Raw genomic sequence first — 19,494 nt, 5'->3', positions numbered from 1 at the left:
CATGTATGGTACCACAGTAAGTGATGTAGTCATGTACAGTGCGGCGGGCTACATAAGACGATTCCTTCAGATTTTCAACTTCTAAGGCTTTGTTGATAGAAAAACCTCTTTCCACTGATGCTTGTCCATGTGAGAGAATTAGCAACATTTTAATGACATTCCATACCTTTCCATATGCTGTTCTTAAAAAATAGCCACTAAGGAAGCTGTCAAGACCTTCATTCCTATCATAGTTCAGGAACTCTGATGATAATGGTCCAACAACATTCTCTAGGAAGTCATTGAACTGTATTAAAATATCATCACAATCCTCTGCTGCAATCGCTTTCTTTTGTACAAAATATGTAAGAACACACTTCATTTTACGACTACAGCTAGCAGAATCTCTTGCCATTTGCGATGGATCAATACAGGCTGCATTCCTCACAAGTGAATAATTTACAGGACACTTAGCCATCAAACTCTCCAACATAGTCAAAACAAACTTTTGGCACTCATACTTTAGAACCACTACTTGCTTTTCAGTTACCTGTTGTTTAAAGAGTTTCTCTTTCAGAAGTTTATCTCCAACAAACCCTACACTAACATCACTTGCTGAAGCATGGAAACTTTTGCTTGAAAAATCAAACTTGCTCAATTTTTCAACACTAGAAATACGATCAAAATGAGCAGGTTTCAAGACTTTGTACAGTTGAACACACTTTTTTACAAGTTGAAGAACATCCTGTGCGAAGAAGGGTAACAATGGTTTGTCACTCTGGTATTTTTCCAAAAATGGCTTTAGAACTTTTGCCACGGAGAGAAAAAAATTGAGCTTCACAGTCATCAGGTTATCTTGTGTTGCTCCAGCGACAACACCGAAGGACTTGCATGTCACTTTTGAAAGTACACCTTTTTCAAATTTTCCCACATACTCTGTTACATCATTCCAAACTTATAATGCCCGTTCAGCTGATGGAACATTTTCCAACCAGCGGCAACTGCAAAATTTGACTGGCATTTTATGTGTTGTGGATAATTTTTCAAAGTCATCCCTTCGTGCTGGGGCATCTTTGAACAAAGAGTAAAGAGATGTCAGAACAGATGAAATACCCCACTCTGTTGCAGATTCGCCCTTTTTGAATGAATTATTCAAAGTGTGAAGCCCACAAGAACCAACATCAATGCACTCGTTATTAAACTCTTTTCTCATGTTTTCCTGCAACAGTTTGAAAAACTTCCAATTAACTGATCGTCCATCCATTGATACCTGAATCAATTTTGATAAATCAAGCTTCTCTGTACATTTGTAAAACGCCTTCAGTAAATCATCAGCTGTGGCATGACCAATGAAAGCTGAAGTAACATAACGTTTCTCACTGAATTGTCAGTATGCCAGAATCTAATATGGATGTCCATTTGTTTTGCTGGGTGCTTTTATTCAGTGTTTCGTCAAACAGCAAGACATAGTGACTAGTGGTCCTGAAAAGATTTGAATAAAAGTGTCTGGAAATGGGGAGCCAAACCAAAATGACACAAATATGCCCACCTTTCTTTTCACCGCAAGAGAACTGTCGTGCGACTAAACTGTCCTGGAACATTCTAGCAAAAAGTTGAGATGAATCCTCACAAGACTTGTACGAATAGTTATTACAAATACACTTTAAAGTCCACAAAATTTCTGCATCCAGAACGTCTTTCCCAGTGGTAAACAAATTCAAACTACCACTTGCTTCTGTAGCTGGCTTGCATACACCTGCAGCATTTGAGTTGAAGAAGTTTGATTAGGTAAGTTCATGGGACTGAAAAACTCTTTTATCGCAACGGTCTTGGTTTTCTCTTCAACTAATGAAGAGTGCTTCGACCCTAATAAAAAAAAATTTCGAAAATACATAAGTTATTTTACATTTATAACAGACATATTAATACAACAAAAAACATTCAATACCAACTACATTGTTTTCAAATAAAATGTTAACCTTATTAATGTACTTCGTTATGCATTGGGTGAAAATAATCCCACCGCACACAAATCCAACAACTTCCAATACCATTCACAAATTCATATTTTCGTTTTTAATTATTTATACATGAAACAATTTAACTTATGTAGACATACAAAAATATAAGACAACCAAAAAATTTTCATTAAAAACCTATAAAAATACACGCGTCTCACCTGCCATGTGTGCTTTCAAAGCCGATTCGCCCATATTCCCTATATCGAAAACTTTACAGCACAATCGGCATCTTGCCTTGTGCTTGTCTGGGTCACGGGAAAGCCACTTTTTGTACTGCTCTTTTTCGAGCCAAAGTATGTTAAAGACACACTTCCCCGGCATCACGGTCAAGATAAATTCACTAGCAGATAACCTTTCTCACAAGAAAAAACAATCACACCAAGTCAAAACAACGAAACTTCTGCATTTACGCGCCAAAACACTAACACAGCTACTACAGCGCGCTCTGTTCAGTAGTTATGAGCACTATAAGCCGGTAAACCGATAATTCCGGTATATTTTGTGCACTAACAAAAGTATTCTGGTACATCGTACGACATTTACTAAGCTATTCGGCCCAATATTTGTACCATAAAAACATAGTCGTACTACCGTTACGTAACATCCAATGCGTAACAAAGGAAAAAGTAACTTCTAAAGTCAACACGACAAACGTAAAAAAGTAAGCACTTTTAAGGGCCCTTAAAAACAGTATTCAAAAATAAGGACTTTTTAAGGACTTCTAAGGACCGTACGAACCCTGTATAGTAAATAAATAAAAACAGTTCAGGTTTGTCAATGCAAACTTAAGTACGACTATTTTATGTTCAAAATTTATTTCATTAACTGATTTTGATGCCCGACCGAGATTGCCCGAGCCCGAAAATTTTGGACAATTACCCGCCCGAGCCTGCCCGAAGTCAAATTTCTCTGCCCGACCATGCCTAATTTTAGGCAATACTATTTAATGAAAATAAAATATTAAAAGCTATACTTACATAAAAAATAACCCAGCCAACCATGAGAAAGACAGTAAAAACATAGTTAACACGCTTTTCTCAATAAAATAATTAAATATCACCATTAATTACCAGACTATTACTAATGTTAGAATATAAGTACAAAACTGGGTCGCGTATGACCTTTAACCTACATAACCAGCTGATCCCTTCTGAATGACAAAATATAAAATTAAATAACTTCAATACTTGTAAAGTTTAGAGAGGGCAGGGTCTTGCAATGTTACAAACTAGCTCTGACTATCTCTCTCTGGCGTAAATTAAGTCTATTTCTTTTCTACACCTTTCCTACTCTTTAAGTGTCTCTTTTTCACACTAAGGACCTTTCTCTCTCAGCACCAATCTCAGTGTGTTTTATGTGAATTAACATAATATTCCCGCCAAAAACAAAGTTGCCTCAAAGTTGTGACGAAGCACCTGAAGTTGGAGAAGCTCTTCTTATTGCCGACCAGCCTTTCATCCGCGGCTGTTGGGAACGAGGGCTCGGCGGGCGGGAAGAGACGACACAGCAGCGGGGGGTCTGCGGTGCAGAACCGACCCATCGACCGGGCCAGACCAATCAGGACGGGCACAGTCGAGCGGCACAGGGTCGCTGCGACAGCAAGACTTTTCCCCAATCATGTGAACCGAGTGGGCGCAACTTCTCTTTCTTTTTAAATTCAACAGAAATTCCTGGTACAGTATATCTAATGGATTGCACAATTGAAGATTTCTTTTGTGAAGTTCCCAGTCTTCTTTATAGTAACACACTGTGTGAATGACTGAATTAGGGCTTACATCTCACTATCATCATGTCATTATACACAATAAAGAGTGTTGAAATGAGAATGGAGCACCGAATGAATAGTGAGTAAAGAAAGCAAAAGTACTCCTAGAAATGCCACCCATTCTTTCAAACATTTGCCACGTTTCCCAGTTGCAAAACAATCCGGAGTATGACCCCACTGGGTATCAAACCCCAATCGTCTTGGTGGGAAACAAATGATCTGACCACTCAGCCACCACAGCCTCGTCTAATAGAGATGTATAGAATAGAAATGAATGATTTGAAGACATACAGTGTGAGACACTTAGCTGCTGCCACAATGTCTAGGGAGTAAAAATTTCTGTCCTGAAGTGTTGTCAGCTAAAACAGGAGTAAGACAAGCTATGGTTAAGCTTAATTTTGTGTCTTCGTTGACAGCAAGGTTTGCCAAAAGTTGTTTCCAAAATGTTAACATTAGCTGGAATAACTGAGCAAAACAATTGTAAACAGCACATAAAAACTGTGGGTTGGTTTGCAAGAACTGTGCAGGAGACAGAAATGTTAATAAACACAGGTCCTGAAATGCTTCTGTTTATCACTAGAGCCATTATTGTGTACAATGACATTTAATGCAACCATGCTATGTGGAATTTCATATCTGCTAAAGTGCACGGAATACACTGTTTGCATGTTACAGTTTCTGGTTTAGTTAATCATGTACCGGGACAATGTGGAAATCCAAATAACCAGGCTCCAGTGTATCTCTTTATACATGGAACAGCTCTAGTGATGAACAAAATTATTTTTGGACCTATGTTCATTGACATTTCGTCCTCTTCAACATCTGAACATCATATATCCAAAATTTTAACATGTGTTTTAGCTACATCCCACACATCTTCAGAAATAATGCAACAGCGGTCAAGTCAACAGTACTGCAGGTACAACTTCCTCTCACCCTTGGCAGTTGAGCCCCTTGGAGTATTTTGTTCCTTGTAGCTGCGACACAGGTTCGTGAGCACCCCCAGAAAGTCCACCTGTGTGGACACTATCTCCTCCCGCGCAGACTCGAGCTTCGCGGCGACATCCGACAGCAGTGTGTTGAGGCAGAAGCTGAACCGCTCCGCCACTGGCACTCCTGCCAACCGTGCATTATTAAACTACGGCACTTGTGACAAAGACCACATCCTTCAAGAGGAGCACTGTGGTTGGGCGATCATGTTGCTCACCTCCCACAAAAGGAGATATGGGTTTGATTCACGGCGGGGTTAGCCCGGATTTTCCACAAGTAGGAAACCTCGCGGACATTGTCGTGAGCTTGTGGGTTTTCTTGGGGTATTCCCAGCCCATATCCCCCATCAAAGCATTTTGTTGCTGCTTCATTCTCATCCCATCAACCCTCAAAGTGTCTAATGACTTTGATGTCAAGGAGATGTTGAGATACATAAAAATACAATAAAAAATACTGTTACGATTTTCCGCGGGGGTTTGTAAAGGAAAGCCCAATTAAAGATTTTTATCACACACAGTTTTATTGATGGCCACTACTTATGTCACTTACAAATATCTTCTAAAGTGGCAAATAATTAATTACATTTAAAAAAATGTCTATTCTCCAGTCACTCGTTCCACACACCTCGCTGGGCCGCACCTCTGGCGCAACTCTCGCCGCAGCACCCATCGTGGGTCTCCGCCGCGGGACTCCGTCGCCACACTCCGCCGCCGTCAACGCACTTCCCCTTCGCCGAGGATCCGCTCGACTCCTCGCTCGCAACTTCGCTCGGGACTCCGCTGCGCCCGCGACTCTATCGCCCGGAAGCTCCGCCGCGGGAAGGCTGCCGCCTGAACTCTTTGAACTCCACTGACTCCCTGCCCTGACGTCCTCGGTCATATATATATATAGGCTCCGGCGCAATTCCAGAACTCACGAGAGCGGCCGGGGCCCGTCGCGTAATTCCGCGCCGACACAACGGCAGAAACCTCTCGAAACACGTGTCGGCGGCTCGCGCAACTCCCAGCTGTCAGGTGTCAGTTACGTGTCAATAGCTGGGCGCCGCGCGGGGAGTTTTGGGAAGAAGGGGGGAAAGCGACAATCCTTGTTATCTTCCAGGCGCGCGCGGCGCCTATCATGTTGCGGCAGTCGCCAACCAGCTCTGCACCTGCACGTGTCCCGGCCTTGCTCTAGTTCGTAACAATAGTAAAACAGATTTTACACAAGTTGACGGCCTCTGTAGAAAAGTTGGCTAAATTTCAGCTTTGGTAAGGCATGGACAGGCAAATGCTGGATTACAGTCAATGTCATAGACTCATAGAAAAACCACAAGAATGGTCTTGAGGTTTTTCAATGAATTTCAGTGTAATCCAGCAATGTGGTATGGCCAAGAAATTGTTTTGAATCAATCTTTCCCACTGTAAGAATCATTCAAAGTATGTATGGATGTGTGTGCCAATTAGCCTAATGGCATAAAATAGGAAGTTTTAATAGAATCAATAAAATAGATGAAACCAGAAAAATTAAATAAGTTTAATAGATGTTTCAGTGTATTGTAAATGGCAGCTTCGCAATACCGTGTACACAGAAAGTTTGTGAACTTCAAGTAAAAACTCACTTTGGCGATTCATTACACAAAAGAAGATATGAAAACCAATAAAAGTAAATATTAAGAGTACGAGCCTGTGAAAATTGGAATTTCAAATAGCAGTTAATTTCATGATACATTAACGAACTACTTAAGATGAAACATGGGCAGGGCAAGCACTTTTTTTTTTGGCGGGAGGGATGGAGGCCATTATTTTTTTGAAGTAAACTTCTTTTATGAGAGGGCTACAATTTTCGAGCGATACAAAAATTCTGATCACATAAGGGAAATAGTTAGGTACGTGGTAGGGGAATCGGTGGAAGAGGAGAGTGCATCAGCGGCACTAGTGTTCAAATAGGAACACTGCAAGGGCGTAGCGTAGCATGCTATATGCTAGTTGTAACGGCCATAAGGGAAGACAGCAAGGGAGAGATATAAATTATGCAGCAACAATGCTACGAAATTCTTATAATGCTGCTTGTGTTTGTCTAATCCTCAGATTTCGTAACGGCTAACAATTTATTGATGATACCATATGTATTTTATTTAAAGTATGTACAATTTATTTATTCATGTACAAAAGAGTTAATGATCTGTGCAATTAATTTAAAACCCCAACTACCAGGTCGAGCATAACTATTGATACTTTATTTTCTAGGAATTTATAACATATTAAATCCCACACGTTTGTTTCATATTTTAGCTATCATAAGCCAATTGTCACTATGATAGACACTGATAATTCTACGGATAATGATTCATAACAAATAAGAAACTTATTACCATAATTGATTCTTGTTTTTGTCAAATTAAATAATGAAGTCCTTATAAAATACTTTTGAAAACATTAACTTTGAATTTTTTTTCATTTTAGATCATACCCACATCCTTAATATTATACTTCTTATTCAATAAAAAAAAAATACTAATAATTTATCTCTATCTATACCTAATAAGCAAGAAGTTTCACTTCTGTCACACATGGACTCCACGCACACACTTTTTTTTCCTCTAAATCTTTCAAATCCAAAACCATTTTTTTACTTTTTGTCAATAAATCAATATGCATGGAATAAATATGGAGCAATACTTTTCCCAGATTCAGCTAACAATAAGTATACAAAGCATTGTCATTCTGTCACATATTTAAAAAGACTAAGGCCCACAATAATTTACTGTGAACAAATAAACAAATTTAGTTAGTGCCTGCAGTAACAAAAGTAGCATGTAATATAACATATTAATTTTTATTAAAAATTCCAACATGGATAAATTATTTGTAAAAGACTTTTCTGCAAGATTAGCACGATGTTCTATAAATATGGAAAAGTGCATATACTTTCTCATATTTAACAGCATTGAGATGAACATCCCTCCCATTTTTTAGCACTCAATTTATTTACTTTGGTGGTCCTAGGGTAGTCTTATTGAATAGTTTGATATGATATTCTTGATACGTCTTTCTACTAAAATAAATTTCTATTTAATTACGACTGATTAGCACGATGTTCTATAAATATGGAAAAGTACATATACTTTCAAATATTTAACAACATTGAGATGAACATCCCTCCCATTTTTTAGCACTCAATTTATTCACTTTGGTGGTCCTAGGGTAGTCTTATTGAATCTGTTGATTTGATATTCTTGATACGTCTTTCTACTAAAATAAATTTCTATTTAATTACGACTAAGTTAAACTAATCAACACAAACCTCTTAAAAAAAGGAATCTGCTCAAATATTTCTAAAAATTATGTGTGTCATTCAAAACTTTTAGTTTTCTTTTGGCAAAAACTGAGGTGTTGACAATGTGAAGTTTTGTTTATAAATCACTTCAATAAAGAAATAATTTTATACTTTGACAGTGAAACTTATTACTTGCAAGCAACAAGCTACTAACACGCTCGTTGAAATGGAGTTCATTTTAGCAGCTTTCTAAAGCTTGGCACCTTTCTTTAGTTATGGTAATATTTTATTCAATATATGTCTTTCAACTTAAATTAATTAATTTCTCAATAAAGAGTGTACAAACTTTTCTGTAAAACGCTATTGACAACGAATGTGTACGTGAATTTCACTAAACCACATGCATCATTCAATGTTTTATGCAATTTTTTGGTGACAAACAAGATGTTGAATTAGCTTTTCTGAGATAATAGTTTTTTTGTAGGACATGTAAATATTAAGAGAAACTTGATATTCATACAGTAAAATCACTCATTTTCTTGCAACAAACTATTATAAGTGGACTTCATACTAGTCGTTTGCTTTAAGTTTAGTTTAATCTGTATTTTAGCCTCCTTTGGTAAAGAGGGGATGTAAATTGTAAGTATCAATGTTTTTGGGCAACAAAAAATTTAAAAATAATTATTGCACTAAAAAATTGTAGACAGTTTTCGCTGAAAGTCACTAACTACCGGTATAAAAAGCAGATTAGTAGCGATTTTTAATTACTTATTATTTTGAATTATTAGTGATTTTGAACTATTGTCAATTTTGAATTATCTACAGCATCACTACCTTGATCAGCAGAGATAGTGGGATTTCGCTATGCACAGTAATTTAATTAACTACAGTCTAATGTCTCGTAGACACTGAAGTTATTAGTGACAATGACAAATAAAGTTATGTGGATGGAACAGTGAGACAGTGACAGAATGCATTGGTGGAAAAAAAGGAGCACCCAGAGAAACCTCACCTGCTCACTGTAACATCTGTCACGTTTCGCACTTGTGAAAACTTTGGGGTTAACCCTACTATGTATATCCTACTAATACACAAATCAATATCAAACTTTATCAAGTTTTATGAAATTTCAAACAGACGTAGTTCATATACTGGATTAATACATCCAATATTATTACATATGAACATGACATTTTGCATTACTCAATCATTTCTTTACTATTAAACTGACTTTAATGAATTTTGGAATAGAAGTAGCCAATATGTTTGATTAAAACACACGGTACATTGAATCCCATAAAAAAGCAAAGTACCTTAGGGAGCAACCAATCAAATGCATTTACAAAGATACTACACAGCAACATAGGGTGCAGTAGGAATAGAGGTAATAGGGATAAGCCAATTGCTTATGTTCAAAGTTTCAATAAACTTTTATTTGCATTATTATTTAGTTTAAATAGTTCACTTTAAATTATTTTATTTTTCCTACCACTATATGGTGGTGATATTGTGGATATTAGTTAATTTCATAGCAATATTTTAACCTTCTTTTTTTGGTGTTTATTGAAAAACTTAACTATTGTATTTTTTTTAGAATGTGTACATTTTTCTATGTTTATTTTTGTTTCAGTTATGTAGGCTCACCATAATATTTATTTTAAAAATAAATTAATGCCTTTAAAACAATTAAAAAACAATGTTGTTGATTACTTTAAACAATCAGATACACAACACTTGAGGTAAAGTCAGCATTTAACGGAAATTAGTACTTAACCTAGATGAAACGGAATAAGGGTAAGCAAGCATTCATTCCTTGGGGGCTGTAATTGCTAAGGCATCATGATTACACGTAGAGAGCTGTGTGTTCTAAACCACCTCTTGGTATGACTCAAATTATGAGCACTGAGTCTGTATCAAACATGGTTCACAGCCCGCTGTAATTATAGAGATCCCATCTGCAAATAACTAATAGTGTGACATAATAAATTATTACATTCCAAAAGGTTGGTAGAAACATTTGGTTTTTTTTTTAATTTGTGCTGCCGGATGGAGCTGGACGGTGACATCATGCGTAGATGAAAAAAAACACGTTGCCCACTTACACCTACCGCGCTTACTAATAGTGCCGTCTCCACATCTCCTTTTCAGTATTGGCTTAAAGGTTTAAGGTGGCACAGCATTGTTATCAATATTAATGTGTATTATAATTCATAACACACATTTTGTTCATTCAATTTCGTTTCATTTTAAAGATACTTGAAACAATTTCTTGGTTAATTATTAGGGGGAGACAAAGTTAAAGATCTAATTATAAGGGGGAGACATGATCCCCACTTCATGGTTGCGGCGCACATGGATGAATTTTCAAATATGCACATAGTGGAAAACTGAGAGCTGTAATTTGTATATATTTGTTGAAGGATATCATCCCCTTCATTAGGAAAACATGGTTACTTTTTTTGGTTCAGCCAGCATTCCTTGGATTGTTGATGGAGGAGGATTATTTTTCCAATGTAGTTTGGATTACCCACACTGAATCTTTACTTTACGGGCATGTAACAGTACCCCACCCCCTCTCCACACTATTGTATTTTTTCGTGATTTTTAAAATACTACATCATCTGTGGTTAATACATGTATAATAATGTTGGAGGCCTGAGATAATGCACTGGCTTAAGATTTGCAAACAGTAGGTACTCTAACAGACACATGCTTCAGGAAAGTAGTAATTTGAAGTGTAAAATATTCAAATTTACTTGTAATAAAACAATAAACACCTACTGCACTGAGACTCAAGACAAGCAAAAAACTACAAGATGGTATTATCTCAAGTAATGCACCAACTGTGTCCGCTATGACCCATGTTTTCGACAGTTCTATCTACAAATAAAGCACTAAACGTTTAAGTCTCAAATGTTTTACTGTGCAGCTTGCATTTTCCATCTTAATGATAGGCCTATGGTTAGATTTTGGCATTGTGTCGACAAGGCTCCAGCTGCCGGAAATACACATTCAACGTTGAGATGCCGAAAAATCAGTTTCTGCAGTGTCTGCTAAAATTTTGTGCTCAACGTTGGGTCTACAAATTTGTTTTTTGTGAAATTCTACATTATTATTAGTCCACTAGCTGTGTCACTCTTCTTTACATAAAGAATTTAACAGACCAAGTTTCATTTTATGAAACATTACTAAAAAGATTGGTTTTTACAAATTAAAATTTATTTAAACAATACTGCATCAATACAATTCCTGCCATGACATAGCTATTTTGTAAAACCTGCCCAAGCCAAGAAAGCTGTCGGTTTGGTCGTTTTTCTATGATTTTAGTTAAAAATATTGATAAATATTTCAGAAACATTAATATTTTGAAACAAAACTTTGCCTATATCCATCTGGAATAAAGTAGCTTTAAAGGTAATAGTTAAAGAATTTTTGAAGTCTGTTCAGTATTTTTTTGATTTTGCTTCTCACAAACAAACAAACTCACTCTCTGTTAATAATATCAGTAAGACAGGAGTAACCACTCACTCTCGGAGGGGTACAGGCGGAGCTCGTCGAGCCACACGGCCTTTGCTAGACCGCGCAGCAGGCGGAGAAGGTATGGTAGGATCCGGTCACGGTGCTGAAACCCCGACTCAATAAAGTAGATGCCGAGCGAGATGACGGCATCCTGTCCTCGCTGGTCCAGGCGGAATACGCCCTGTGCATTCTCCAGGGGGCACAGTGCCAGGAGCGTGTTCACCTGTCAGAGACAGTCGCAGCACACACCTGCTACAGACGCACGTTCATTTCCTCAGAACCTGCCAATCCACAAGAGCTGGTATTTTTCCCACTTTTTTATTAGTCAGAGCACTACCTTGAAGTACAAAACACTGTTTCCTTTTAAGATGTACCAATTCAATCATCCAGTATAGTCTCATGTGTAAATAATTTTCATCTGCAAACTACAGGTCTCAGTTAACCCTATGTTGACTAAGACTCAAATTATCTAATAATCAGACGTTGAGAGCCAAAAGGTAAAATAAGCCATTTTCAATATTTCATTCAAAGCTAATACAGTAGAACCTTGTCAAGTTGGCTCAATTGAGACCAGAAACAATTTCATAAAGTGAAAATATGGTTTCCCAGATATAAGTATCTAAAATAGGTTTATTAACACAACATACTAAAAATAATTTATTGTAAATTTAACAAATCACTCATATTGCTGTGCAGTGTTTATATTGACGTCAACCGGGGCTCCGCCCCCTTGAGCCTGGCCAGACGTCGTTCCCTTCCTCTCTTTTCGTTCCCCCCCCCCCTTTTTTGTCCACCACCGACGGACATGGGCGTGTGTGGAAGTGTGTGTTAAAACTGTGTGCCAGACTGCAAGGAGGCATTTCGAGTCAGTGCGACGCCCCTTTTCTGAATTTATTTTATATACACTCCTTTATAATTCTTATTCTCTAGTCCCAGTGCTGGGTGTGTCATCAGTGTCACTTGTGTCGCTGTTGTTCGGAGTTAGGGACGCTGCCCGGGCGAACCCGAACAGGCACAGACTTGGACAAGGCTAGAAAGGTCTCGAAAGAGCCACCTTAGTGTATAAGAACTTTCTGCTGTGTTCTTCCACCGTCGAGGCACGAGGCCGCTGAGTAACCCTGCCCGGGCGTGGCGCAATCGCTGGCGCACGATATTAGCGCGAGCGACGCTGCGCTCGAGTCAGTCCGTCATCACCACCGGTCGGGAGCGCACGCGTCTGCAACCCGGGGACTTCATCTCTTGCCAAACTTTGATCGAGTAATTCTGGCATGTAAAGTAATCTCCAAAAACTTTTTCATTTTATCCCCGGGGCGTCTCTCAACCGGCGGGCTGTTTAACTAATCGTATTTCTCGCTTAGAGACTTTCACTAATCTTCCTACGTAGAGACTTTGTGTGTAGCCACGAGAGTGAGCTAACTTCATCTAATCTGGTCCGTGCCTCGGCATTTTAACAGTGTAACGTAATCATGTATGTGAGATCGGGCGGAAGGAATAAAAGGCATAAAATCTAGTATTGTGAGTATTCTTTACTGACCACGTGGTACTTCCTTAGGTAAATCTGTATTGTACGGATTAGCGCCAAAAAAAATCGTACAAATATGAAATAACTTTCATTATATGCTATCTTACGTCCTCTTTTCAGAACCGCCTGCGGAGATATAAAATTCCAATTACTTTTGGAGATATCGAATTTTTTAATATTCATTTTTTGGCGATTTTTTTAAAAAGAAATATTTAAAAATCCGAAAATACCTTTATTCTGTGCTCTTTAACTTCCTCTTTTCATTAAACCCGGCGGAGATCAGAAATTCCAAATACTTTAGGAGATATTGAATTTTTTAATTTTCATGTTTTGCACTGATGCGGCGTTCAGCGGGAAGCCTACGATTCACACATCTTTCTGGACATACCGGAATGCTCACGTTGGCAAGCCTTCTTTTCTTAAAATTAGCAAGAAGTAATTAAAAATACTTTTTAAACATTGTAGATGGTTGGTTATATTAGGTAAGTATAGCTACATTAAAAAAACTGTAAAATCATTTTATGGTTGCTTAGCAAATAACATTTTAATATGTAGCTATCCAGCGCTAGGAAACCGTTTACATGATTTCACAGTATTTTTAATGTAGCTATCCTAACCAAATCAACCATCCACAATGTTTTGAAGTATTTATAATGTAGCTAACAACCTAATTGACCATTAGTTTTCATGAGTTGCATATTTATTTACAATAAACAAAAAAAAAAAAAACCGAAGATGCACGATCGGGCGTTTGCCTCTCGTCTGTTGAAAGAAGGCTTGCCAACGTGAGTATTCGGGTATGTCCAGAAGGACGAGTGAATCGTAGGCTTCCCGCGTTCACCATTGTTGCTTGTTTACAAGTATTATTTATTTTTTTCGCGACGTAGTTGAACGACTACATCACGTAAAAAGAAAATTACGTGAGTTCCTACTGTTCATCCTTTTTCCCGGTTTGTTAGGTCAGGTCAGCTACATTATAAATACTTTAAAACTAAACAACCATTAAAATTAATTTTTATTATTTTTAATGTCCGTTCAGTTTCAAAGTATTTATACTGTAGCTGACCTGACCTAATCTACCTTTGTCCCGTTTTGTTAGGTCAGGTCAGTTACATTATAAATACTTAAAACTATACAAGTAAAATTAATTGATATTATTTTTAATTTCCGTTTATTTTGAAGTATTTATCATGTAACTAACCTTACCTAATGGAAAATTTCTGTTATTTAGGCATTCACGCACACATACTCCAAGCAACAGAAATAGGGCTGGTAACTCGCCTCGCTCGGGTCACGTCACACCCTGAGAGAGAGGTTTAGCCGGGGTCCACGTGCCCTTACACGTGGTGGCGCCCAGTTCCATCAGAGACTGTCGGGATCCACAGCCGAGTAGCCCTCAATATGATATAGAACTGAAAATATTTTAATTTTTTTTTTTAATATTGTAATATCATAGGTAATGTCACAGCTTTTCTGGAAATTAATAATAAAATTACAAATTTGTTTTAATAAACTAAAAATGTTCTTCTATCTACCCTGAGAACAGCATCTTTAAATTCCTAATGGTTTATGAGAAATCACTGTTTATAGCTTACATATCTTTCATAGACTTAAGGGCGTATGTCCCGTTCCAGGTCATGATTTTAGATTTATATTAATCACTGATCAACTTTTAGACATTTTCAATCGTTTAACTTTCATGAAATGAAAAAGGTAAATTTGCATTTCTATCACAAAAACTCATTTCATGTTTCTTGGCTGTCAAGATCATACAAATTTTGAGAATTTTGAAATGACAGGTAAAATTAATTAATATTTTCTGAAAGAAATGCAACCCATTTCTTGAAGTAGCCAGTGGCATTGCAGTTAATCCTAAAAAGTTTCATTTCTGCAATAAATTAAATTCTCCTTATTTGTACAACCCAAAAAGATTAAAAATTTAACTTTGGCAGCTAATTATGCAAAAAGTATGCAACTATATATATTTTTCATTTCGTGAAAGTTAAACGATTGAAAATGTCTAAAAGTTGATCAGTGATTAATATAAATCTAAAATCATGACCTGGAACGGGACATACGCCCTTAAGTGACAAAGAAATTATATTTACCATGGGGGTAATTCCTAAGCAAACATTAAAAATATTTTACAGTATATTTAATGAAACCAGTGGTGAATATAGGTTATAATTTGGGAAGGGAGAGGCAATATGACAAAGCTTACCGTTATTTGGGCCATTTTTTTTTTTATGTGACCATCATTTGATGATAAAGGATGGTTTTCAAGGTGTTTTAGCAATTTTTTTTTTAACTAAACAATATAGTTATCACTATTATTTCTTTAAGTTTTCAGTTAACATTTATAACTCAACTGAATTGATGCTTTATTATATTATAGCACGTTGTTTTACAACACACACGTATTTAACATTTAATTGTAATCGCGTTAATATTATTTTCTTCACTTTTCACTGTCCTTACTTTTTTACTAACTTAATGGATTAACTTTTTTTAATGATTTTTTTTTCTCTGGTCCCAACGACCCAATTGGTAGTGTACATTTTGTAAAACGGAAAATAATGTTGGTTTATTATTTTTGAGCTATAAATATGGTGTCACAAAGTGAAAACATCAAAAAAAAAGTTTGCCTTATTATATAAAGTTTACATAACAAAATCTAAATTTCTTGGTACATTAGCAAACTTGTCAAAAACTTCATTGCTCATTTTAATATCTCTACGGATCGAAAGCAATGCAAGACCATTAAGTCTACTTTCCGATGTAGTATTTCTTCAGTAGTCTTCACTCTTCTTAAACTTGAGAAGCTTATTATCACAGCTGCAACAGAAACAGGCAGATCTGCGAATAGTTTCTAGAGAATATAAATGTTAGGGAAGAAAGTTTTGCCACATTTTTCTGAAGAACTAATGGCTCTTTTGGGAAGATTTTCAGATGTCCCGACTCAACTTTTCTGTCTAAAACATAAACTCACATAAATCGAACAGTGTTAATTCGAGGGAGAGTTTACACATTACTTTAATTTATTTTTATTTTGGGGGAGGGGGGCCATGGCCCTCTCCCATACATACACACACACACACACACACACACACACATATATATATATATACACACACACACACACACACATACATGAAATGAATTAAGCTATACTAACCTAACCAACTAGCCAGCCAAAATGTTTTAAAGTATTTTTAAGGTAGTTTACTTAACCTAATCGACCATTCTCACGATTTGACAAAAGTCCTCCAGACCAAACACACAGACACACACGGGAAAGCAGAAATTAGCAGCGGCCGCGTCAATGCACAGGTATTATAATATTAGCTCTAAAAAGTGATTTCTTAGAATCAGTAGGAATTTATCAACGCTGTTTTCCGTGTTAATACTAGAACGTAGCTAGAGTTTAATAAAAGTATTTAAGAGTATTTCCTGTACTTATTTATTATTTTCCGGATAAGCCGCGACGTAATAATTTTACAAAACATTAATTGAGAAGTAGCCCAAGAAAAACACCAGTTCAAAGCAACGGCCACCGTGTTTCCCAATGCGAAAAAAAAAAGGAGGGGGGGGGTAAAACTCGTTAGGAATCGAACTGAGATCGCTTCAGAGTGACGACAGCTAAAAACTGCGACCGGTGAAAATTAACGATATAAGTAAAAATAATAAAATAGAAAAACATCAGGGCATCTGACAAACGTATCATTAAAAAAATTAACTGCACTTGTGAGTGTTCTGTTTTCAGCCATAACCCATGCAACCTTCACAATCGTTAGCTTTAAAACTGCATGATTAGCATTACCTTTTCCCAAGGTGTCTCTTTAATAGCAGCTAAGGACCTTGCCAAATGTTGTACACTTTTTCGAAAAAATAATTTGTCGTCACTCGCCATTTTAACAATAAAACGAACTTTAGTTTTGTATCACAAAGTCGCTTAAATCCTGTACCTCATTAACTTAAATTTACATAGCACTACACCTGCGGCCAGAAATTAAACACTCCCCGTTTGACAGACACTAGCGATTTCAAATTTTTTTTTTTTCAATTGTTTTTGCAATATAACCATAGACTAAATACTGATGCCGAAAGCAGACCCTAAGGTAGTTAATATTATTTGGGAACAATATTAGAGATTATTTGTTAGGAACGATCATGTAGATATGTATTGCAAATTATAATTATTATTCTCTATTGCCTTTGTGAAGCAAGAGAAAGCCTGAGAGCAAACCGCGCTATTCGTAGATCAGCACATAATTAGCATTGTGTTAAATGAGAGTTTCATATTATAAAATATGATATTTTCATGATTCAATCTCAATTTTTTTTATTATTTTCCAGATTACAATTTGTTTATTGTTTGGAACATGCCTAATATGTTCCAATGACAGAGTTGTTTTTATAGTCAGGTTGAAATGATGTTCCACGATTATGTATTAAAAAATTAACTAGTCAGGGGCAAAAAGAAGGGATCAGGCACAAGGCCTGGCAGTCTAAGGCCTGGCAGTCTGCTGGCTCGAGTACGATACCCACTGGTACATTTTTTGTATTTTCTTTTTTTATTATTTCTCACAATATAAGTTTAATAATTACAGAATTTAAATATGTCTTAAAGATTAATTACTTATTTGTATTAAATTTTAAATAAAACACAAACACCACTCTACAATAAATACAATTCAAAACTATATCATTTAAAACAATTCCTGTTTTAAAATATTAATTTACTATTTTACAGTAAATGCTGACACGAACCCCACTACCTCTATGTGAATTTAAGTGACTTAAGTATTGTTCGGAATCTCAGGGTAGGTTCGGCCTTGTGGCTAAAGGCAGTAGGTTCGACACAGTAGGGACCCCGAGCTGTTTCGGTCACTTGGGACGCCTGAAAAGAACAACAAAATACCGGCTGATTTCTTATTAATTTATTCCGGCACAGCTCTATACATAGTGCTGCCCATTCTGGCTGTAAAGGTTGTCCCGAAACGAATCGTCACACGCGCGACCACTCACTCAGTGGGGGCTCACGATTTTACTACAGAGTAAAGTCATTCACTTTGGACACAATGCGGTGATTACAAAAACAAACCCTAACATAACACACTAGAAACCTGAGCAAGATTAAACTTCACAATTATAATTACCGGGGCCTGCGCATCCATATAGGCGAACTAGGCAACCACCTAGGGTGCCTAGTAGCTGGGGGCGGCACAGCACGACACATAACATCTGATATAATATGTTTAGCGACTATTGCAACTAGATGAAAATGGATTTTTTTAACAGTTTGGAATGTTTATATAGATATAAGTAATTATTTAAAGTGCACTGTGACGTTTATGATTTGTAATAAGTAAAAAAGTAAAAAAAACACAAGCCTGCTTACATTTGATTTATGACAAAATCTTAGGCTTACGTGATGTATTTTGAGGCAAGGAAAAATTGTTTGGGGTGTTCAGTTGGGAAGGGGGGGCATTAATGTTTTTTCGCCTAGGGCACCAGTTTACCTTGTGCCGGCCCTGTCAATTACATAGTACAATGGGCTAAGAACGCGTAGGCCCGTAAATCTGGCAACGCTACATAAATCTTGTCGTCACCTGGCTGACCAGGATAGCAATTGACACACTCGAAGACAGTTTCCAGGTTCTTTATGTACGGTAAATCAAACCCTTTACAAGGGGCTGCCGCGTTTCCGCCTGTGACTGATTCTGTAGGGCGAAGCCCGGTTCCGCGCACTGTTGCCATATGGGAAAAATAAGTGACGTTCATTTCGTGACGAGCAATACCCGCGTCGCTAAGACTTGAACTCTATATGACTCACCCCCTAAGCTGAACGACTGACCAGACAACACAGTGCCCGGTAGGGCCCTTAAATTACCGTGCAAACGATGGCGAAAATCCAGTCCGCAAACAGAACTCCGCGACTCGTAAACCACCGGAGAAAACACGCACGCGAGAGAAGTGACTGACTGCACGCCACGACTGAATGACTCGGTGATACACCCGCCTAAATGACAACACGACTGAAAGGTAGGAATTACTTCCTCTCGGCAAGGCCTGAACTCCAGCGAGACACTGCACCCGTTCTCACCGTCTTGGAGCGATCTCGCAGACACCTCCGCTGTCTCCAGCGCCGAGCAGCCGACTGACTACCTCCCCGCCTCGTGCGACCCAGCGCCCGCGTCCCCTTCCCTCCTGCGAGCCCGCGGAACACGCTGATTGGTCACAGGCGGAAGCCACGGCTTTGGCGCCCGGTGAACAAACACAAATTATTACACAATTACACTTCAAATAATAAAATACCCAAGTTACAATATGTAATGTTAAAAAATATATACAACTATTCGTCCCGTCCGGTTATTAAGTATTTCCATTAATTTTCACTGGTGTGTGAACCTCTCTTCCCCCCCCCCCCTTCAACCGCCAAA

At 37.5% G+C, this 19,494-nt stretch overlaps 1 protein-coding gene across 4 annotated transcripts in view; it reads right to left on the bottom strand.

Annotated features, from left to right (window-relative positions):
• Positions 1-17,116, bottom strand: part of LOC134527701 (phosphatidylinositol 4-kinase alpha) — a 213,168-nt gene extending 196,052 nt beyond the window's left edge. For 2 of the 4 annotated variants that reach the window (XM_063360604.1, XM_063360605.1), the window contains exons 1-4: positions 16,872-17,114; positions 11,539-11,752; positions 4,702-4,881; positions 3,416-3,590 (exon numbers count right to left, since the gene is read on the bottom strand). In XM_063360604.1, coding sequence (XP_063216674.1) covers positions 3,416-3,590; positions 4,702-4,881; positions 11,539-11,752; positions 16,872-16,961 — 659 coding nt within the window. In that variant the 5' untranslated portion in view covers positions 16,962-17,114. Of the gene's footprint in view, positions 1-3,415; positions 3,591-4,701; positions 4,882-11,538; positions 11,753-13,281; positions 14,096-16,871 lie in introns of those variants that run through there. The other 2 variants (XM_063360607.1, XM_063360606.1) reach the window with 2 other exon arrangements.
• Between the last annotated feature and the right edge of the window lie 2,378 nt (positions 17,117-19,494).

This window comes from Bacillus rossius, chromosome 1 (genome assembly GCF_032445375.1).
Source record: "Bacillus rossius redtenbacheri isolate Brsri chromosome 1, Brsri_v3, whole genome shotgun sequence".
Lineage (NCBI taxonomy): Eukaryota > Metazoa > Arthropoda > Insecta > Phasmatodea > Bacillidae > Bacillus > Bacillus rossius.
The sequence above is the reverse complement of the archived record's forward strand: the minus strand, read 5'-3'. Positions and strand labels throughout refer to the sequence as shown.